Genomic DNA, 24492 nt, shown 5'->3' with positions numbered 1-24492 from the left:
TGCACACACACACACACATATATATATAATGTATGTACAGGGTGTGATGGGTAAATTGTTGCCATTTTATATTTTTAATATCACACATGCACATTGTTTTTGATTTTGTCATCTACACAGTATAGTAGGATTAATTGGGCACTGTCTGTGAGAAAGACAGCACCATGCCGCAGTTCACTCTGCCAGTAATTTGGAAATGACATGCTGTACTGTTTGGCATTCACACTAGAAGCTCCAGTATAAATATTTCAGAGTGTTTGAGTGTCAATATGTGGACCATGCAATCAAAAGATGTGTACTGAGAACGATAAAAATCAAACATCCAATCAACATCATGGTGTTTGGAGTGATCACTAGTGATGGCAAAGTTATGCCTCCATCTTACCACATCGCCTCACACTCAACACAGAAGCCTACATCAAGTGCCTGCAGGAGGTAGTGCTGTCCTGAGTCAAGTGGGTGGCTAGGGTTAGGGAAGACCCTATGTCTGTGCAACAGGACACTGCAATATGCCACACAACCAGGAGAACCCAGTCATGGCTGTCAGGCAATTTCTGTAACCATACCACCCCTAACATCTGGCCACCTAACTCCCAGACTGCAACCCCCTTGATTATGTGTGGGGCACAGTTGAGCAAGAGACTAACAAAACTCCTTGTAAAACCAAAATGAACTAAAGGCAAGGATTATGGCAGCATTAACCAACTTAAACAAGGAAACTGTCCAGAAGAGTTGTAGGAGATTCCAAAGTCGTTTGGAGGCCGAGGTTGAACTCAATGGCGATTTTATTGAATAAATTTACTCTTTAGTATTTCAAGATATTTTAATGTAAGTTTGGTAAATATATCTGTTACAATGAAATGTCAATGTTATTTCCATTTTTGAGTAACTTAGACAACAATTTATTCACCATATCCTGTATATATTTATGTGTGTATGTGTGTTTGTCTCCACCCCAACCCACTATGGCTTGACAGCTGATGCTGGTGTGTTTATGTCCCTGTAACTTAGCAGTTTGGCAAAAGACACCAGTAGAATAAGTACTGGGGTTGATTTCATCGATTAAAACCCTTTAAGGTGGTGCTCCAGCATGGCCACTGTCAAATCTCTGAAACAAGTAAAATAATAAAAGAACACTATTAGTTATAGCTTTATCAACTGCTTTGAGATTCCTTGTTCCAAAAAACAGTATTACTTCAATAGTAAATGCTTGCAATATATATTGTTATAGTACATTTGTAGAAGTAATATCATAAATATCACAAGCTTGATAGTTTTTATTAGGATTTTATCATATGATCAAGTGTAAGGTTTTCATTAAAACTTCCTTTATTTAGTTATAAATAGTATATAGTTTAATTTTTGAAATGTATGCAAAATGACTGATTAATTTCCCTCCTTATTAATGTGTGTAGTTTAATATGATTATTATAAGTGATCAGATGTGAGACTTTATATTTACTTAAATGTTTGAGTAAATATATAATTGTAGGATTTTTTAAATATTTTGTTATGGAGAATATTGTCATATATGTCATATAGTCTTCATTAGCTGATTACATTTTCTAGATCAGTCTTTAAACACGAGGAATCATTCTTCCCTCATGTAGAAATATATTAAGCTTCAAACATTATGAGGATTCCTTTACTGAGAATATTACAAAAACAATACACTTCGGTATTGTTATTCTTCATTTGCTCACTTAATTGGAAAAAATATAAGAATGAACTAGAATATTGTTTTAATTTGGAGAATATGATGATATATATACACACATATAATATTACAAACAATATACAAATAATGTAAATATCATTATATTGGATTGAGTTAATATTTTACACAATGCTAAATTGGAATTGTTATAAAACCACCTAAAATTCTTTTATATTTGATTGTAATTAATTTCTTATTTAAAGACTTGATTTTGTATGTTAAAATTAGTTTGATAATTCAGAATAGTGTATATAAATTACATTCATAATACTTCCTATTAATTTTAGCACCATTTTGTTACATATACTAAGTATTGTTAATGAGAAATTAAAAATATTTGATCCTGAAAACTTGCAAACATTTAATTTAGTCATAAAACATTTTATTCTTAAAACAGGTATATATATTCAATACTATTACCCAAATAGAATTTATTACCTATCGTTGAAATTCTAGATAACCATCATTCTTAACTATTCATTTATGTACATCTCACATACAACTATAACATGGATATGTAAGTGTATGTGGTCAGCCCATCATTTACTGCAAGAACTGGAGGCTGTACTTTTGTTTCCTTGCATTGGAATAATAGCTTGTCATTGGCTACAACACACATTACATACTACACAAAAAACTTGATAGAACTACTTAATACACCCATACATCAAACTACTCGGAACTCCAGCTGCAACTTTGCTACCAGTACATGAAATAGTAACAGCTGTATAAACAACAGACAATTGTTGGTAAGTATTCATTAGTTGTGCATATTTGTCATTTAAACATTTACTAATATTTCTTAGTTATCATTTGGAGAAAAAGAATATTAGCAATATGGTAACATTTCAATATTATAATTTCAAATTAACTAAATATATCTTAGTTATATTCTTATCAAGTCAAAAAATTGTTAAATGTCTAAGTACTTTGATTACGATTCAGTAACAAGAAACTTAATCAAGGGTAGCTACTCTGATTTTTTTTTTTTTTTTGTCATTATGTATGTTTTGTTAGCTATTTTAAATTGTGAGAGGAAAGGTAACAGCTCTGTTCTTTGAAGTCTACCACAACTAGAGAAACTAGGAAATTCTTATTCACGTACAAATTCCATAAGCTTGTCTATAAGCTAGATACAAGCTAATGAAAGAATTGGTGGCTACTTGACTTGTGAGAAATAACAACCAAATCTCCCTCAAATGACATTCTGTGTTTTACATATGGCATGACACAGGATTGTCACTGCAGGGGGTGCTTCTGGTGATTGGTATGTTGCATCCAAGTAGGGATGACTTGGAGCTCAACATCAATACCACAAGAAAACACAGTAAAGCATGTACGAGATAATTTCCTAAACAAAATGAAATTCTTTTAGATGTGATTTAGAATACATGTGAAAATGCAGCAACATCTACTTGTAATACACATACAAACATATATATATATATATATATATATATACATATATATATATATATATATATATATATATATATATATATATATATATATATGTATATATATGATTGACCGTTGACTGGACACTATTCAATTTTTTTTCTCCATGTTTTTCTCCTTGTCTTCGTATTCTTTCTGTTGAAGAGCGTAGCTCGAAACGTAAAAGACTTTCTGTATTCCCAAGCGTCATACTAATACATCCTTTTGTTGTTTACACCACCTGTCCTCATCTGTTGTTGTTTTTTTCGTACATTCTCCCATATATATATATATATATATATATATATATAGGGAGAAAAGTAGAGAGGGAGAGTATATATATATATATATATATATATATATATATATATAATTAATCCATATCTACTTCATTGGACACTAAAAACCCTGCTTGCGAAGACCTGTTGAGGCAGGTGAATTTGAAATCTGAAATCGAAATCGAACCGAATCTGATGACTGGCACCCACGCCAACCTCTCCTTCATTGGACACTAAACTCTGCTTGGGAAGACCTGTTGGGGCAAGTGAAATCAAAATTGAACCATACCCGATGACTGGTCAGCGTGCCAGTGGAGCATTAACAGCACTGTCGAGCGGGTACATTGCCAGAGCAGCTGTCTGGCTTCCGTGCTAGTGTCCCGTAAATAGCACCATTAGAGCGTAATCGTTACCAGCATTGCCTTCCAGCACTTAAAGTGCCATCCAACTGTGCCATTCTCAGAGTGACTGGAATTTGATGTATAAAGCCACAAAACCAGTTGCTGTACAGAAGATGGAGCAGGAATGAGTTGAGATTAGTGGTGAAGTGGTGGTGGTGTTAGCACTGTAGTCAGGTACAAAGGCTGTGGCAGCGGTATTGGTGGTGTTGATGATAACGCTGTTCTGCATGGCTGTCAAAGTCCAGCCACATGGAAAATTCGAGACAGGTGAATGCAATAGAAAACTGTCGAGATTTAGGGTGCTTATTATACTGCGCATGCTCAGTGGTGATTGCACGGGAAGAACCAGTGAGGAAGATGAAGACAGACGCCATGTTGGAAATGCTCCAATGTGAATTTACTGGCAAAACGTTGACAGTTGACATGATGAGAGGATATGGCTTCAAAGGAGATTACTTGAAAGAAGACCGTGTATTTCCTTGTGAGAAGAATGCATACTCTGTAAGGTATGAGTTCGAAACGAAGGAGATGAATTCTAGAGGTTCACTTAAACAAGAGAAAATATCCTGTTGTTGGGCCATCAATTTATAGTTGAGATGCGAGCGACACTTTTCAGTTTTTAGTGCTTCCAATGAATAATAGGATTTTCCTCCGACACTCAGCTCTGAGTGTATTGCTTCCTGTTACAGAAGCAGCTGCAATCTAGTGAAAATGACTAAGAGAGTCCAATTCCTTAATTCATATTCCAATCTAGTATTTGACTGACATTTTATTTTAAAGTGTATGTAAATTGAGGTCTAGCAGCTAGTTTTAGTATAGCTATACTTAAGTGCAATATATATATATATATATATATATATATATATATATATATATATATGTATGTATATATATATATACAGTAGCAGAGCCACTTGACATTGCCTGGGAATGAAATTGTTCCTAAATATATTGGAAGAAAAAAGCAAACTATGTTGTATAGAAATTTGTTATTCTAAATTCAATTTATTCTTTAATTGGGAAATCAGCTCTGAATTCATAATACGAAATAATAATAATAATCAAAAATACAAAATTTACCATTCTTATGAAGGGAGATATATTCTATCACATATACTCTTTTACTTGTTTCAGTCATTTGACTGTGGCCATGCTGGAGCACCGCCTTTAGTCCAACAAATCGACCCCAGGACTTATTCTTTGGAAGCTTAGTATTTATTCTATCGGTCTCTTTTGCCGAACCGCTAAGTTACGGGGACGTAAACACCCCAGCATTGGTTGTCAAGCGATGTTGGGGAGGGCAAACAAACTCAGACACACAAACATACACACACACACACACACACACACACACATATACGACAAGCTTCTTTCAGTTTCCGTCTAGCAAATCCACTCACAAGGCTTTGGTCGGCCCGAGGCTATAGTAGAAGACACTTGCCCAAGATGCCACGCAGTGGGACTGAACCCGGAACCATGTGGTTGGTAAGCAAGCTACTTTCCACGCAGCCACCCCTATGCCTATATGTTGATGGAAATTATGTAAGAGCTTCTGGGTAAATAACATTCTTTGTTTTCTGGTTTGGAGCATAGACAAATAAGTCTTGCAATCTACCAACCCTGGAGCAACCAACATAAAGTTGACCATGAGAAAAGCAAGGCTCAAATTAAGTGCAAGCCAGTAGATTTCAAAGTTTGACTTTGAGCTTTATTAATAGACATTGCAAAGCAAAGTCACACTTGGAATTGTGTTTGTTTGAACTCAAAAGGTATGGCTATTGGTTTCACTGCAATTCTTGGAATGAAAACCTCTTCCTCAAGGCACGTCCAGTGATGATGGTAGTTTCTATCATATTAGGTGATAATGTCTTCACGATCAACCTTGACCCATTGCATAATTTAGGAGGATCTAAATTTCTTGGAAACATTATTAGGACTCCCACCTACAGAAAAAGTTTATATGGAGGAGTTCCAGTTGGCTCAAGAGAATTAAGGAACTCTGTTGGGTAATGGACTACTTGATTTCCAATATCAAACATCAGATGAAATGGATGTGTGTGTGAGAGAGAGAGAGAGAGAGAGAGAGAGAGAGAGAGCGTGAGTGAAGAGGTGTGTTGTCATGTATACGTACATACATAAATAAACATACATCTTTTTTGTATGTATGTGCATGCATGTGTGTGTGTGTGAGAGAGAGTGAGTGAGTGCTACTTAGACATCTCTCTCTCTCTCTCTCACACACACACACACACACACACACACACACATATGCATTCATACAAAAAAGATGTAAGCATATGTATTTATGTATGTACACATGACAACACATCCCTTCACTCACTCTCTCTCTCACACACACACACATAAATAAATGTATACAAATGTACATACGAAAATACGTGTGTATGCGTGACTGACTACAAATATATAGAGCTGAACATGGTGTACAAAAAGTAAATAAATAAAAAATTGTTACAGAAATTAACGAAGTTCAAGTGAAAGAATGCCCATATTTTTTCGGATACCCCATGTTGAATTGCAAAATTTTAATGTGATATTTGAGTAATAACAAAATTACACTTGGAGTATGTGTGTGTGTGAGAGAGAGAGAGAGGGGGGGTGGGGAGAGAACATTACAAACAATGAAAGAAATAAACATGAAATGAAAAAATCGTATAACTAAAAGCACATTAAAAACTATCTTGTGCCAAATATTTAAATTTGTGAACTTAGCAAACATTTCTTTCAGTAATTTATCATTGTTGTTTACAGATAGTGAATTGGAACAGAAACATTAAAATTGAGAGGGAGAGATTTTGCAAATTAAAACTGGAAATATTGCCATTACTATGTCAATACTGGAAGCTGACACTGAAAAGCCTTTTTAAAGTATTTTTAAAGTAAATCATAGATATAAAGCAATATTATTTTTAATAAAAAAAATAAACTGATGACCCTATTATGTATCCAAGGTCAAATTATTCATGTTTCCCCACCACACACAGGTCTATTATAATGTGGTAGCACAAAAAAGCCCAGTTGGTAGAGAACTGTCAACGAGTAGCTTACCCTTGAGTCAGTAGGTATAAGTTAAAGAAGAGGAAAACAATTAATCAAGGCAGGACTATGGCATTTAAGATCATTTAGTTTATTTTAGTTTAAGAGAGTTAATGCCAAGGCAATGTAGGTAGAATTAACCCATTACCTCCCATAATTCTATTAAATTGAATTTTTATATGAAACTTTGATTTCTAGCATAAAACAGCCTTAGAAACACACTGGAATGATCAAAATAACATTTCAAAATGACATTTTCAATAGAAATAAGCGAGATATTGGGTGAAAAATTAGCAAACCTCATTTGAATATCAGAGAAATATACCAAGTAGATATAGCAAAAAGGTTAGATATGTGTAAATATTGACAGATAATTACAAAATTTGTAATTTTAAGTGATCTCATATGAGATCACTGGTAGGTAATGGGTTAATATAGTCTCTTACAGCTGTTCCTGGAATACCATATACTGGATCACAATATTGATCTAAGGTTCTATATACTGGGTATTCCAGCATCAGAGAAATATAAATAGGAAAATATGGGCAAGAAAATTTGTTGTAGAAAATTGTGTAGCATGGTAGAAAGTTCATGGTTCTTTATAGTTTGTGTTCTGGAGGGCAGCGACATTTATTCAAATCAATATGAAAGGGATCATCCTTAAATACATTCCTAGGTAAGTCCGTTGTTCAAAATAAAAGTTAAGTAATGTATCCAGTTGAGAGAAGCAAAAAAATAGTGCTAGCAGTCTAAAAGTCCATGTGAACAATGACTTTCAAACCACTAGCACTATTTTTTCCCTTTTCTCAAATGGATATATTATTCAGCCTTTATTTTGAACAATAGACTTACCTAGGAGTGTGAATAAACCCTGCTATTCTCTGGAACATGATAAACTATAACAAACCATGAACTTTCTACCATGCTACACATTTTTCTACAACAAGTTTTCCTGTTCAGGTTTCTAATATTATTCTGATGACAAAATACCCGTATATGAAATTTCAGATCAATATGGTGATCCAGTGTCTGGGATATCCTAGAAACAGCTGTAAGAGACAATATCTACTAATTATACCTTTATTGCTTTAACATTAACTCTCTTAGACTAAAATAAACTAAATGAATTTAAATGTCATAATCCTGCCTTGATTAACTGTTTTCCTCTTCTTTAACTTACACACACACACATATACATAATGTGTGCATGTATGTACTGAATATATAAAATTTTCATCATGTGACATAATGTAATAGCTATGTACTATGAGCACTTTTTTTTTTACTACTTCAACATCATCTTGAACTGTAATAGGAAGTGTGATGTTAGAGGAGGGGCAGGTTAAACAGTTAGAGGCAAGGACACAAGAGGAGGGAGGGGGAAAGAGAGATTTAGGGAGACAGAGTGAAGGAAGAGAGTGGATAGAGAATAATAGTAAAAGAGAAAGTTGCCTGTCTACCTATCTTTCTGACAGTTATTCTGTGTGTCCACCTCTCTCTTTAACACACACACACACACACACACACTCTCTCTCTCTCTCTCTCTCTCTCCCTCTCTCTCTCTCTCTCTCCCTCTCTCTCTCTCCCCCCTCTCCCCCCTCTCCCTCTCTCTCTCCCTCCCCCTCTCTCCCCTCTCGCTCCCTCTCTCTGTCTCTATCCCTCTCTCTCTCTCTCTCTCTCCCTCTCTCTCTCTCTCTGTCCCTCTCTCTCACTCAGCAAACAGCTGTGGCTGTTACTGTTACTTTTCTACAGTTGAAGGGAGAGAGAAAATATTTATCAGAATTTTCAGAGTAGACATGCATATATCATCAAAAAAGTAGATACATAGATCAAAGGAAAAGCAAATAAACACACACCTTGCTAAATTAAAAGCGGGATAGAGGAGGGACACGGGGAGTGAGAGAGACAGTAGATACGTAGATCAAAAGAAAAGTTGATACATAGATACATATACACATTGTTAAATCAATGATAAAATTAAATTGCAACTGGCTGAGTACTATTCAGACATACATACCGTTAACGTAGTTCTCAAGGAGATTCAGTCTCACATAGAATATAACAAGGCTGATCCCTTTCAATTACAGCCGCAACTCATTTTGACCAGCTGAGTGGACTGCAGCAAAATAAACCTTTAAATGGTTGGAAGAAAATGAAAAAAGATCCTATATAGGGGTAGGAAGATCCTTTTAGTCATTAGGGTCACTATGGGTGTTGAAGATATTGATGATCTCTTATATTGCCCATTCCTTGTAGGCTTTTGGGAGTGGTCCTATTTTACACATTCCCTTGTTTTCGAAGAGGTTCTTGAGTAATATCCTGTTCGTGACAATCATATTGCTAACAAACATCCTGTTTGCTCAGTTGGCATTCTTTCAACGGCTGCTTCTAAATCTGCTTTATTCTCAGATAGTCTGAATGTTATTCTTGTTGACATTATTCCAAAAATATAAACATCCATTATTGGACTATTCTAATATAGTTCTGGTATAAGTAAGTACTGTCTCTAGTCCTGTTCCTCAAGGGGCCAGTTATCCAGTTTCCATGGCAGATAAGTGACCAAGATCACAACGTTCTCATGAAACTGGATGCCAATCCATTGGAAGGTTCCTCATTTACAGCTGAGTGAACTAGAGATAAGCGAAGCAAAGTGATTTGTTTGAGTACACAATGCACCACCCAAACCAGGAATCAAAACCAAGATCATGCAATTGAGAGTGCAACACAACAAGGTCTTGTGTCTTCACACAGTTCTGATGACACTGTCTTAAATTTATATCCGTTAGCCAGATGTTTCAAGACCAGAAGAAATTGATAGAGAGATGATTCAGTTAACTATTGTTTAAAAGTGATATACTCTTAGCTCACAAGAACTTTTTCTCAAGGGTTTTGTTGTTGTTGTTGGCACTCCGTCGCTTACGACGTCAAGGGTTCCAGTTGATTCGATCAACAGAACAGCCTGCTCGTGAAATTAACGTGCAAGTGGCTGAGCACTCCACAGACACGTGTACCCTTGACATAGTTCTCGGGGATATTCAGCGTGACACAGTGTGACAAGGCTGACCCTTTGAATTACAGGCACAACAGAAACAGGAAGTAAGAGTGAGAGAAAGTTGTGGTGGAAGAGTACAGCAGGGTTCGCCACCATCCCCTGCCGGAGCCACATGGAGCTTTAGGTGTTTTCACTCAATAAACACTCACAACGCCCAGTCTGGGAATCGAAACCACGATCCTATGACTGCGAGTCCACTGCCCTAACCACTGGGCCATTGCACCTCCACACTGTTCAACTACCGATTGTTAAACCAACACATCAAACTAACATGGTTGAACTAACACTAACTATCCCTTGACAGTTCATTCAGTTCTTGTTTAGTGTAATTGGTTAGTTCACCTTCAGTCACATGGTGTTGTTCAGGATTCTCCCATAACAGTTGGTGTCTACTTTCATCAGTGATGATATTCATTTATATTTTCAAATTGTGTACCCCAGTAACCATCTCTCTGAATTCTTGATTAATATCTCCCATTCCTGTGCTTATTAAAAACATTTGTACATATACAAAAGTGATCCTTTAGCCAAACTACTTGAATGTAATGTTTCCCTTTGTTCAACAATGCTTCAGAGTAGTGGACATTACCTCACTTTTAACACCTTCAGAATAAGTAGTTCAACTAATGGAATCAGACTCGGCTGATCTCACTAACACTCCCTGATTTTCTCCCATGATAATACCATTTCCAAGAGAGAGATTCTGTTGGTGCAGTGCCAGTGGAATTATTTCACTAATCTCTGCTATGCCTATCAGTCATTTTAATAATCTTAGCTGTTGAAAAAGAATGCCCAAGTCACTTAAATTTGCAACTTATTCTTTTGCAATATCAAACAGAAAAAATGCTTCACTGTATTTCTTCCAACTCATTTTGTTTTGAGATCAAATTCTGTCAAGATCGACCATGCCTTTAATCCTTTCAGGGTCAATAAAATAAGTACCAGTCAAGGAGTATGAATGATATAACTGACTTGACTTCTCCCCTCAAAATTGCTGACGTTGAAATTAGTATTGGTTATTCTGAGTTATAGCTTCTTTACTGAATTATAAATGATACTAGAGGAGAATGAATGTTGCAATGATACACTTATGGACATCTAATATATAATACAGTAGTCAAGTTCTTTATTTGTTTGAGCTAGAATTTGAGGCACATTATTGGGCAAATAAATTAGTTAATATCCAAATCCCTGATTGCTATTTGATATTACTTACATTATGTTTTGAGATGGTTATGAGTAAGCAACTTGAATTGCTAATCACTAGATATATATTTACATTTCACTTTCTATCAGGGAATGATTTATATACAATTTAATATTTTATTTCAGATTGGCAAATCCTATACTAATGAAGATGTTATCAGTAATACTGTTGGTGTTGTTAATGGCTGACAGCTGCTGGTGTGTGGATCATATCTACCATGTGAAAGAGAACAATGACACACACAGCTATATTGGAGATATTGTCACTGATATACAGTTACTGGATGATAAACAGACTCAGGATGATAGCAACAAACTGACATTTAATATACTCCAGGGTAGCACTGATGAAAGTGTTCAGTTATTTAATGTTACACCTGGAGGAAAACTGTACACAGCTGCCATATTGGATGCAGAAATTCTTTGTCAATATAATGTGGAATGCTTCAGGATATTGGAAATAACAGCTCACCATGGTCATTCTTTTACCAAAATATTAGAACTCAAAATTATAATAGATGATATCAATGATAATTATCCTACTTTCCAAGAGAAGGAATTTCAAGTGTCATATGATGAAAGTGTGACAAAAGGAATCAAAGAAAGAATTCCATATGCAACTGATAAAGATATAAGTTGTCGGAATTCTAAACTCAATTATCAACTGAAGGAAAATGAAAATGTTCCTTTTCAATTGAATGTTTCTAAGTCAGGTGAAACTGATTTATTGCATCTAATTTTAGTAGGTTCCTTAGATCGTGAGACAAAAGACATGTACAATATTCAGTTAATTGCCACAGATGAAGGATCTCCACCAAACAAAGGTGTATTGGATATAAAAATATTAGTGAAAGATAAAAATGATAATCTCCCTGTTTTCTCCCAGGATAATTATAATGTCACTGTAAATGATACATACCAGAGAAACAAGCCTCTTGTTAGGGTGTCTGCTTCAGACTTAGATAAAGGGGAAAATGGAAGAATTTCTTATGTCTTTAATAATGCTAAAACACATGAAAGGATAAAAGAAAGCTTTAAATTAGAGGAGGCAACAGGAGAGCTATTTTTGAAGAAAGAATTTAATTTTGGTGAAATTTATGAGATATTTATTGATGCCAGAGATAATGGTACTCCTTCAATGTCATCAACAGTCACAGTTTTTATAAATGGAATCAGTCACATTAACAATCCACCAAACATTGATGTCATATTTGTCTTAAAGTCAACTGGAAACACAACTGTCATCTCAGAAGCAACTCAAATTCAAAGTTTTGTTGCTTCTGTCAAAGTTACTGACAATGACAGTGGAGCAAATGGACAAGTGAAGTGTCATTTACAAAATAAATACCTGCAGCTAATCTCAGAGTCTGTAAAGAAATACAAAGTTGTTGTCAAGAGTGAAATAGATAGAGAGAGGGAAAAGAGTTTTAATTTCACCATTAAATGTCAAGATAATGGCTCACCTCCATTGACACTAGAGAAAGAGTTTTCTATGCTGGTTACTGATATAAATGACGTACAACCTCAGTTTAGTCAGGACATATTTAAGTTTCTCACCTATGAAAATGAACACAAAGACTTCCCTGTTGGATATGTCAATGCTACAGACCCAGATATTGGAGATGGAGGACAATTAACCTATTCTCTATTGACAAATGGAAAGGAAACTCAACCATTTCAGATATCTGATGTGGGATTTATTTCCACAACTGAGTCACTAGACAGAGAAGAAAAGAAAGTGTATGAGTTTAAGGTTTTAGTAAAAGATAAAGGAACACCATCACTGGAGAACACAGCAAATGTTGTTGTTGAGGTTATGGATTTAAATGATAATGCTCCCTATTTCAGTTTCCCTAATGTCAACCCTTTCAGTCTTAATGTCCACTACCATCCCAACACTGATCATGATATCACAGTTGTTAGGGCCTCTGACAGAGACAGTCAACACAATGCCTTCCTCACATATGAAATACTCAGAGGTAATGAGAAACACTTATTTCAAATGAACCATCACACTGGTGTCTTATCTTTCTCTCGCTCACTTTACCAAAATGATGCTGGATTCTATGTACTGGAATTAGGTGTGAAAGACAGTGGGAATCCAGTTCTGTCATCAACAACAACATTGTTTTTGACTCTAACAGTTAGTAACAACACATCAAAGATATTTAAGACTCCTTCAAAGACAACAACAGAATCAAGTAATGGTCTCCAATTGAATGTGATGATTATTATTGTTATAGCAGCTGTGATCGTATCTGTTGTTATAGTGATCTCTATAACATTCTGCGTACTTCATAGACTAAATCATACCGATAGCAACTATGATAATAGTATTGATATGAACCATGGTGTTATACCCACATTAAATATGCAATCAAGATATATGTTTTATCCTGCTTGTGTTCCACCTGGCATTTCATACACATTGGAAAGAAATGTGAAGAAATATCAACAACCAATGGTAGACAGAGAAAATATTCACTGCTGGACTATGCCATATGATAGACAGGTTGAACCAGCTTCAGTAAAACATCAACAGGTGAGATTTTTTTCAGTTATATTTTTAGAATTACTTTTTTAAAAAAGACATGTCCTATATCACAATTTTTCTAAAATGTGAGTCAGTATAAAAATGACTATATTATTACTTTGTAGATAAACTCTTCCTTGGAGATAAGATATTTGACAGGCCCTGATCATTTTATTACATTAGTCATTGTTTTGTGTATAGATTAAAATGATTGGTTTTGAATTTTTTATACTTTATTGTTCACTATTCCATTGATGTATGTATCTTATATAAATCAATACATTCTTACAAAATTTTAAAATTATTAAATACCATCATCTGCAGACTTTTTGGGGGTTTTTTTTCCTATTTCTATCTGTACTTTATAAACATCACATACAGTGATGTATTATTTTGTTTAATTTGATGTTTGTTGGCTAAAAATACTTTAATGGAACTTAATAATATATGTCAGCTGCAGGTTTTGCTTTTACTCTTGAATTGTGTATTTGTTTTTTTTTTCTTTCTTCAAATTTTCTCTGCATTATAATGTCTTAAACTTTAGGTGTTTCTCCCAAGAGAAGAAGATCCATCTCCAGGTTACAAAGAGCTAAACAGAACTAACCAATTCAGTGAGATATCAGCAATGTCCACTGATACTGATAGTCAGCATGGCTTGGTTGTTGGTAGTGCTGGTCACTATGAGGAACTGCCAGGTTAGTTAAAAATACTGAGTACCTCTTCAATCATATGATACACTTCGAATCTGTATGTTATGTATATATTAGTGATGGCTAAGTTCTTTTTTGCTGTTTTACATAAGAGCCACACAATATTTTCTTAAGTTCAAGACCCACAATATACGCACATTTTAAAAGATATATTAAGTAAGAATACATATATACAGTCACAGTTGAACTCACTGAATACTCATTGATCTCATCTCATTAAATCCTTTTATTTTGTCATCAGTTTTGTAAAGTTGTTGTATATTGTCAACTTAATGTGACAATCCCAATAAGGGAATATACTACTGCTGTTTAGCCCTAGGAAACTGGACCGCTTCCTGTCGGCCTTGACACAATTAGTGTCCTTATGTTTGCGAGGGGGAGACAAACTCCTCCACCCAGCCTAGTCATATATTCCCTTATTGGGATTGTCACATTAAGTTGACAATATACAACAACTTTACCGCATCACTACTGCTTAAATCTCTCTGAGAGATTTAGAAATATGATATTTCAAATCAGTTTTGTAGTTCTTAAAATCCAGCAGGTAGAATGTTTAAAGCTTTCTTGAGTCACACATAGTTACTTTTTGGGCAACATGTATGTAGTGGTTAAGGTGTGTATCAAAATGTGTTGAGATAAACAGATGCGGTAGGCATGTGGATGCCTTCAAAGTAAACAAATGAATAACATATTTTTATAGTTTAAATTATTTATTTACAGGACTTGCATATTGCTGGTGTTATGCATAAGTGTTCACTACATCAGTTTGTTACAAACTGCTACGAGTCAGCGAGGAATTCGACTGTATTCATCTGGGGATATGCTAGGGTAAAAAGTGAATGCTTTGTCAGTGTGTGTATTGTTCATCTGAAAAAATACTGGTTGGCTATCTTGTGCATTCTATCTGAGTCCAAGATCCCTTCTGCCTTTCCTTTGCTGACCACAGTATTTATAACCCATCATGGCAGCTAGAAGGACAGACATACTGCAGGAGAGATTGTGCTTGAATAGGTCAGCTCCTGTCTATTTACACTTCGCCTGACATGGTTGAGGTCGAAGGTCAAAGGGAGATGATTGATCATTTTTTTTTTTTTGACAGGACCGAGAAAATTTCTTTCGTGCCTATTTGGTCAGTAGTGGCTCAGACAAGTGAGAATCCTCAGATTCAGTTTCAAATCTAAGTTTGGAGAAAGGAAGTGTTAATTTTTACATGTACCTTATGAGTAGCATTTTGACCATGACTGTTAAATTTTGAAATAGTTAGACACTAAAAAGTCGAAAGGTTTACATAATTAGTCTACTAAATATGTAAATAGTATTAACTCAAGTAATTTATTTTCCATATGATATTTTATTTATGAAACCATCCTTTGTCTTTAGATATTTAATTCCTGTGCATACTGAAGGCTGTCAGTGTTCTAAGTATCATAAGATATGCACCCATAGTTTTAACAGGAATTAAGTAAATTTTTTAATAAATGGAAAACTAATTTAGAAAGAATAGCTTCAGTGTAATTTTTATCAAATTCGTTTTTAATAACTTTTTAAAAATCGATCTGCTTTCAGGTCTGTACTGTTATCACACGCTCAGCAGTTCAAAGGAAGATAATAATGGATATCAACCTAATGGTGACATTAACACTGATAACCAAATACCGTTGACTATATTTGATAATACATCTAAAATAATTGAACAACCATCTACTGTACCAATGACAAGTAACTTTACTTCGAACAGTAAACCAGCACTACTAGCTGTACCTAAAGCAACAACACTACCAAAAGTACCTTCAATACCTCAGGTACCTTCATTTTCCATAGTAAAAAATATACACAGTAACTCTATGGAAACACTGTAATAATATAAGCATCTTGTAAGTTGTCTTCACAACTTACATAATGAAAATAATACAAATATCAATAGAATATTCCTCTAAACATATTTTATAATACAAGGATTCTTTTTATTTGGATTGACATGCTAGTGATCAATGTATATTACATACAACTACATAATTCACTTATATTGTTAATGTAGTTAATCTCCTTCCCATACACTTGAAATACACTGATATATTTCATCTCGTGTTCTTTTGGTTGTTATAGTTACAATGTATCATCCAGTATTCTTCACATGTCTGTCATATTCAGTAAGGAGTATAGGCTTAGATTCTTTTCATTTTGTTGTCCACTCCATGAATATTTCATATTTGATGTATTCCTGAAATTCTGGAGATGACATTGAATATGCTAGGCTCCTGAAGAAGGCCAGGGGCTGCAATGACTGAAATGCAGTCACTATAACATCAGAAATTCACACAAAAATATAAGAAATGGACTTTAATGAATACACTGACTATTTTTTAATTAGTCATTAAAGATTCACAGAGATTTTCAGTCAGAAAGTATGCTAGCCCATCAAATAGCCTGAAGAAGAAAATTTGTATGAGTATATTTGTAGAAATGTGATTATAGACATTATCTTGATAGTAATATTTAAGGATTTATATTAGATTAGTTTTCATTAAAGCATTGAAGCATAAAGAATTCTTCTTACTTGGTTATAAATGAAATTCTTCCTAATCTTTAGAATGTGAAGGAAATAGAGAATTAAAATATACAATTTAATTTTCTATTTAATAGAGTATCAAATATTTTTTAGTGTCATAATACAGATTCTGTGTACATAAGTTATATAAAGTTATGTCATGCATGGCTTTAGACATCATTAACTGACTTCAATTTCTAAATCAACCATAATATCTGAGAAGTATTTTGATATTGTCATTCAAGTTCAGATAAAACATTTTGTAGGTTATATAGATTATTTTGATTTTTCTGTTCAAATTCAGTTTACCTGCTTGAATGGCCTAGGAAAGTAACTTGAGTTTTGTTAGATTTCAGGGTAAAATATTTCAATTACATATATTCATATTCTAGACAACATGCAAAAGAAATATATAGCTTTGCTATTTATGTATAGTTATATTGTTTTTGAATTAGCATTTTACAACACTCAGTTGAAAACATAGTATCATATTTCACAAATTAATTTTAGTCAAATCTCGTATTTAAAGCTATTATTTCGTATTTAGTAAGTAGTTTTATAATAAATCAAAGCAAAATTTATTGTCTATAATGTAGTGTAAGGAAAAAGTAATTATCGAAATGTAACAAAAATTAAATCAGTTGTTGATCATTTGATAATTGTTAAAAAAATAAAAACCCTCCAATAATCAGAAAATATTCTTTATTAGACCAGTTAGCTTGTGTGATACATAACACACACACACACACACACACAGATATATATAGTAGCAGACAACATATACATAATACAAATATGTATAGTCTTATTGTTTTGGAAATTAGTATCTTAAGCTTCTAAATCTAAATTCTTTTATGTGTAGAAAGTCATTTCATATGTTGATTACTGGTGAGTCTCTAATTTAAAGCCATAATTTCGTATTTTGAAATTAGTGATAAGAGCTAAATATAATGAAAAGCAATTAAAGGTATTTTTAATAAATTTTGCCAAAATTTTTACTAAATAATGGTGGGTATGCAAAGGTTATTGAAAATTTTAAACTTTTGATGTTGGAAACTTTTCTAACTTTTACCAAATTTATTATATAAGGATATTTTTTTAAATCTTGGAAAGCTAAATATCTAATCATATTTTCATAAGTTTATTGCTTTCCCTCAGTATTCTAGACATTAAATATTCTACCTTATTTATTCTGTAACACATACATATGTATATGTAAGTGTGTGGGCTTAAGTAAACTAGTCTGTGAGTCAGCCCACTATTAACTGCAAGAACTGGAGGCTGTACTTCCGTTTCCTTGCATTGGAATAATAGACAGCTTGTCATTGGCTACAACACACATTACATACTACACAACCAACTTGATAGAACTACATAGCACTATTACATACCAAATTGCTCAAAACTTCTGCTACTACTACAACTTTTCGATGCCAGAACTTTTTAAAAGTACAGTAACAACTTTAAAAATAAATGACAACTGTTGGTAAGTATTTATTGAAAGTTTTTGTTATCTATATTTTAGTCATTTGGTAATCTCTGTTATTTATGTTGATAAAATAACTTTCTGAATAACATACAATGTATTGACTTGAATACTATTCTCTCACTTTAATAGACAATTAAATTGTCACATACTATAGTATATATAAATACCAGCACTGCAAGAAATTTTTTAAATAGGTTTTTTTATTTTTTCAAATATTTAACATCTTTAAACCATCAATATTTTTATTATCATTCTTTTTTATATATATTGTTACATGAGTCAACAAACCGGTTAATAATTGGATAATATTGCACTGAAAGGAAATGGTATACAATAGAATATCTTGATTAATTTTTTTCCCCCCTTTATGTATAAATTCAGTAGAATATTATCTTCAAAATACTCCATCTATACAGGAATTGAAGTCAGGGTAGAAAAAGTAGATTTTTAATAATCAAGGGAGGCTATTCTGATTTCTCATCGGTAGTTGTGAGGTTATTTACCTGTTGCAATTATAGAACTTGTAGTTTAACCCTTGATCAACCTGTCTGAAAAGATCCCAATGATCAAAGTCATTGCAGCCACAGCCGTCTATCTTTTTAGTAATATCAAAGACTACTTTGCATAATGTGTTCCTTTTTTTAATGGCCGGTTGATATTTGTAGAAAATTTGTCAACTATTAATAACAGATAAATTGACTAATTGGGACTCACTCATTTGTGGAAGAAATTCAGATGTTAGTCTTGTTGCCGTTGTTTAGACCCAGGTCACTGCTCATCAAACAAACCTTCCAGCTATGGTCATTTTGCCTGATTCCTATGCTGTGAAAAGTCAGTACTACATTACTCAATGAATCCATTTCCAAAAAGGGTAGGACGTGATTTGAGGATGATTTGTCCCTTGTTTCTAGCAGTTTGAACAGCCACATAAAAAAATCCTTCATTGGTTCAGTTTCAAATGGGTGTAGATTATGTATTGGTTGATTATAATACAAGACTGTTTTCATGATATGTGTAATGATTAAAACTTGTAGAACTCATTGCTGTGTTCTGTTGCAAGCAACTCTATAGGATCACAGAACTCTCTCTTTACTCTTTGACTTGTTTCAGTCATTTGACTGCAGCCATGCTGGAGCACCGCCTTTAGTTGAGCAAATCGACCCCAGGACTTATTCTTTGTAAGCCTAGTACTTATTCTATCGGTCTCTTTTGCTGACCCGCTAAGTTACAGGGACATAAACACACCAGCATCGGTTGTCAAGCAATGTGTGTGTGTGTGTGGGGGGGGGGACAAACACAAACACATATATATACATATACATATATACGACGGTCTTCTTTCAGTTTCCATCTACCAAATCCACTCACAAGGCTTTGGTCGGCCTGAAGCTATAGTAGAAAGCACTTGCCCAAAGTGCCACGCAGTGGGAATGAACCCGGAACCATGTGGTTGGTAAGCAAGCTACTTACCACACAGCCACTCCTGCGCCTATAAAATATTGAGGATTCTCATAAAAGCAACTTTCAATATCTCTGTAATTGTAATAGTAACGTATCTCACAGAGAGTTCTAGCAAATCCATAATCCCATGGCAAATGTTGAAGTGTCCCTTTTGTAAAAGTAATATTGTTGGTTGCCCTGTCAAGAGAAGATCACTGGCAATACATAATCATTGTTTTATTGCCATAGATGAGCTGTAACAGAGCAAACTTACAAAAAATTTTTCTGTCTTTATAACATAGCCACCGGACGCTTGTGTGTCTTCAGTGATATATTCTCTGTTTGGGGCTTTTAATTCAGGTCTCTGGTTTGGATGTAATATTTTTCCATCCTTCTTTAAAATTTGGAGACACTGACAGTCAAACACTTTCAGCTTCTATGATACAAACCCACAACTGAAATACCTGATTTTCTTCTTTCAAAGGATAATTCAACTTTAAAAGAAATAACTTTTTAGACATGATTGCCCACTCTTCTCTTGAAGTCTGCATGTCTAGCGCTGAATTATGGAAGTCTCTCCCTTTTCAGAGTGAAGAAAATTGCGGAGTAAAAAGAAAAAAATTGGTTTTAGTGATATATGTATGTTTAAATAAAAAAATGTCTCCACTTAAATGTAATTACACACACATACACTCCCCCTCTCTCTCACACACATATGATGGGTTTCTTTCAGTTTCCTTACCCTAAATCCATCAAAAGGGTTTGGTGAGCTCAGGGATATTGTAAAAGACAATGGGCCAAGATACCATTTAATGGGATCTGTGTGTCTGGAAAATTAACTTCTTAACCACAACACCATGCCTGCATCATAACACACACATAAACATTATATATATAAATATATACATATATATACTAGACTACCCATGACTCGTTGGGTCACCGGGGAAGTCCGAGTTTCCTAGCAATGGAGTTTTGTTTTGTGAGTTTTTTTCTTTTCCATGATATTTCACATGCTTTCAATGAATGTGACATCGAAATCATGCGTAAACAGTTCCTTTCCCCAGAAAAAGGAAAGATTTGGCTGCTATTTCTTGCATGCCCAGCCACCTTGTAACAGTTATTTTGTGTCTTTTGATCGCAAATAGCTGCTATGTGGTTGTAGAGCATGCTAGGAATAGCAGCCAAATCTTTGGAGGTGAGATATGTTGAATGCACTTGAAAGAAACCTATGGAAAAAACTATTTCACACCAAGTTGCGAATAAATCTTTTTACGAAATGCTTACCGTATTTTTAAAGTCAGTTTCACTTTAAAATATTTTGCCCATCATAATGTGTCTAAGGGAAAGGTTAGAGTTTCTTCCCTGTCTGGGTTAAATTATTTTCGGAGTATCTTCCCATTATGCACCAGTTTGGCTGTGTAACATTGTAAGCAAGCAAGCAAGATTGAATTTCATTTTTATATATATATGTAATCAGCTGATAATCAAATTTTCACTATTCTCATAGTCACTGATCAATAAGAGAAAATTTTGTGAGAATTTATGCTACCTAATGATGATGATTGATATTCTGACATAAATTATGATGTATTGGTATGGAAGCAATATCTCGGTATATATTCTGCATATTGAATGTTATCCTCTATATATCTATTTCCATTTCAGATTAATACATCAGAGACAATTGAAGATTGTAGTCATGTTGTCAATGGTATTGTTGGTGCTGTTGATGGCTGAGAGCTGCTGGTGTGTGGATCATATTTATAATGTGAAAGAGAACAATGATTTAAACAGTTACATTGGAGATATTGTCACTGATATACATTTACTGGATAATATACAGTCTCGGGATAACAACAACAAACTGACATTTAATGTACTCCATGGTAATACTGATGGAGATGTTCAGTTATTTAATGTTACACCTGGAGGACAAATATACACAGCTGCCATGCTGGATGCAGAAACCCTGTGTCAATATAACGTGGAATGCTTCAGGATATTGGAAATAGCAGTTCAGCATGGCCATTCATTTCTGAAAATATTGGAAGTCAAAGTTATGATAGAAGATGCCAATGATAATTCTCCCATATTTCCAAATAAGGAATTTCACTTGCAATATGAGGAAAATGCATTGATAGGAACAAAAGAAATACTTCCAAATGCCATTGATAAAGATGTCAGTATTCAGAACACAATGATCAATTATAAATTCAAAGAGGATGAAGATATTCCTTTTAAATTGGTCTTATCACATGATTTAAGTGAAACTGATTTACTCGAGTTAGTTTTGGAAAACAAGCTAGACCGAGAAACAAAATCTAATTATCACATCCAACTAGTTGCTACAGATGGGGGAACACCACCAAAGGAAGGTGTAATGGATATAAATATCTTAGTGAAAGATAAAAATGATAACTCACCTGTATTCTCTCAGAGTATCTACAATATAACAGTAAACGATAAGCACCAAATAAACAAACCTATATTCATTTTTTCTGCTACAGACATGGATGAGGGAGAAAATGGGAGAATTTCATACATAATTAGTTCTAAAACACCAGAAACAATGAAAACACTGTTCAGATTAGATAAAGTAACTGGAGAATTATTTATGACAAAAGAATATAAGTTTGGAAAATTATATAAATTATTTATTGAAGCCAAAGATAATGGCATTCCTCACAGAATTTCAAGAGCTACTGTTCTTGTAAATGGTGTCAGTCATCTTAACAATCCACCAAACATTGATGTTAAATTTGTTTTAAAGACAACTGGAAACACAGCTGTCATCTCAGAAGCAACTCAAATTCACAGCTTTGTTGCTTATGTCAAAGTTATTGACAATGACAGTGGAGTAAATGGACATGTGAAGTGCCATTTGCAAAATAGATACCTTCAGCTTATCTCAATATCTGAAAAGAAATACAAAGTTGTTGTCAAGAGTGAAATAGATAGAGAGAGTGAGAAGAGATTTAATTTCACGATTAAATGTCAAGATAATGGTTTATCTCCATTGAAAGTACGGAAACAGTTTTCAATGTTGGTTACCGACATAAATGATGTACAACCTCAGTTTAGTCAGGACACATTTAAGTTTCTCACCTATGAAAATGAACACAAAGACTTCCCTGTTGGATATGTCAATGCTACAGACCCAGATATTGGAGATGGAGGACAATTAACTTATTCTCTATTATCTAATGGAAAAGATGTTCTACCATTTCAGATATCTGATGTGGGATTTATTTCCACAACTGAGTCACTAGACAGAGAAGAAAAGAACATGTATGAGTTTAAGGTTTTAGTAAAAGATAAAGGAACACCATCACTGGAGAACACAGCAAATGTTGTTGTTGAGGTTATGGATTTAAATGATAATTCTCCCTATTTCAGTTTCCCTAATGTTGACCCTTTCAGTCTTAATGTCCACTACCATCCCCGCTCTGACCATGATATCACAGTTGTTAGGGCCTCTGACAGAGACAGTCAACACAATGCCTTCCTCACATATGAAATACTCAGAGGAAATGAGAAACACTTATTTCAAATGAACCATCACTCTGGTGTCTTATCTTTCTCTCGCTCACTTTACCAAAATGATGCTGGATTCTATGAACTGGAATTAGGTGTGAAAGACAGTGGCAGTCCAGTTCTGTCATCAACAACAACTTTCTCTTTGACTTTAACAGTTAGTAACAACACATCAAAGTTGTTTAAGACCCCTTCAAAGACAACAACAGAATCAAGTAATGGTCTCCAATTGAATGTGATGATTGTTATTGTTATAGCAGCTGTGATAGTATCAGTTGTTATAGTGATCTCTATATCAATCTGTATAGTTCATAGACTGAAGCAGACAGATAGCAACCATGATAATAGTGTTGATATGTACCACAAGGTTACACCTACATTAAACATCCAATCAAAATATACATTTGACCCTACTTGTGTTCTTCCTGGAGTTCAGTACACAGTAGAGAGAAACATGACCAAATCTCAACAACCAACGGTGGACATGGAAGATATTCACTGCAGAACTGCGTTATGTGATAGATGGGGTAATTCAGCTTTCACTGAACCATGTGAACAGGTAAGATATGTAATAGTTAATTACTAGTTGTTTGAATTACAAACCTGAAGTCTAGTATTTCTTAAGTTGGTTTTGTTTAAATTTGTGTGCTTTTTTTAGTGACCCTTATTTGCAAGTTATTTCTTGTTGGACAACAACTATTTACAAGTAAAATATTCTAAGTATGGTCATAATTTATTTTCAATACTTTGTTTTATAATTTTTATTTTGAAATATTGACAACCTTAAAATGCTGTGTGTGTGTGTGCGTGTGTTTGGAATGCCCATAAAATTATGATAATAGAATGGCTTTATGTACTTCTATTTAGATATTCACTCCAAGAGAAGAAAGTATGTCTCCAGGATACAGAGAATTAAACAGTACTGACCAATTCAGTGAGATGTTAACATTGTCATCTCACACAGATAGCAGTCAAGGCTGGAATGTCGGTAGTACTGGACATTATGAGGAACTGCCTGGTAAGTTAGGAACACTAGATATTTGTGCAACACTACAACATGGCATATGTAAGTATGTGTGTATCTAAA

At 34.1% G+C, this 24492-nt stretch overlaps 2 protein-coding genes across 5 annotated transcripts in view; both read left to right on the top strand.

The window, feature by feature from the left end:
- Positions 1–946: 946 nt before the first annotated feature.
- LOC128249434 (protocadherin beta-2-like) lies at positions 947–16472 on the top strand. Its single transcript, XM_052973073.2, has 4 exons — positions 947–2466; positions 11275–13690; positions 14226–14376; positions 15958–16472. Exons 2-4 carry the CDS (start codon positions 11294–11296, stop codon positions 16248–16250), a joined length of 2841 nt encoding a protein of 946 aa, XP_052829033.2. The 5' UTR covers positions 947–2466; positions 11275–11293; the 3' UTR covers positions 16251–16472.
- The window catches only part of LOC128249433 (protocadherin beta-3-like), a 14073-nt gene continuing 5538 nt past the window's right edge, over positions 15958–24492 (top strand). For 3 of the 4 annotated variants that reach the window (XM_089363248.1, XM_089363249.1, XM_089363250.1), the window contains exons 1-3: positions 16873–18425; positions 21537–23964; positions 24273–24423. In XM_089363248.1, the coding sequence (XP_089219374.1) occupies positions 21571–23964; positions 24273–24423 (2545 nt within the window). In that variant the 5' untranslated portion in view covers positions 16873–18425; positions 21537–21570. Of the gene's footprint in view, positions 18426–21536; positions 23965–24272; positions 24424–24492 lie in introns of all 4 variants that reach the window. The other variant, XM_052973065.2, reaches the window with a different exon arrangement.

The sequence above is a fragment of the Octopus bimaculoides genome, chromosome 14 (genome assembly GCF_046866305.1).
Source record: "Octopus bimaculoides isolate indiv1 chromosome 14, ASM4686630v1, whole genome shotgun sequence".
NCBI classification, from domain to species: domain Eukaryota; kingdom Metazoa; phylum Mollusca; class Cephalopoda; order Octopoda; family Octopodidae; genus Octopus; species Octopus bimaculoides.
Note: the sequence above shows the minus strand (reverse complement) of the source record. Positions and strands in the feature narration are given on the sequence as shown.

Bases quoted from the DNA above. Each gene is read 5' to 3' on its own strand.
- LOC128249434 (XM_052973073.2), top strand. From the start codon at position 11,294: ATGAAGATGTTATCAGTAATACTGTTGGTGTTGTTAATGGCTGACAGC. The intron at 13,691-14,225 runs GTGAGATTTTTT...CTTAAACTTTAG, and splicing joins CTTCAGTAAAACATCAACAG to GTGTTTCTCCCAAGAGAAGA. The intron at 14,377-15,957 runs GTTAGTTAAAAA...ATCTGCTTTCAG, and splicing joins TCACTATGAGGAACTGCCAG to GTCTGTACTGTTATCACACG.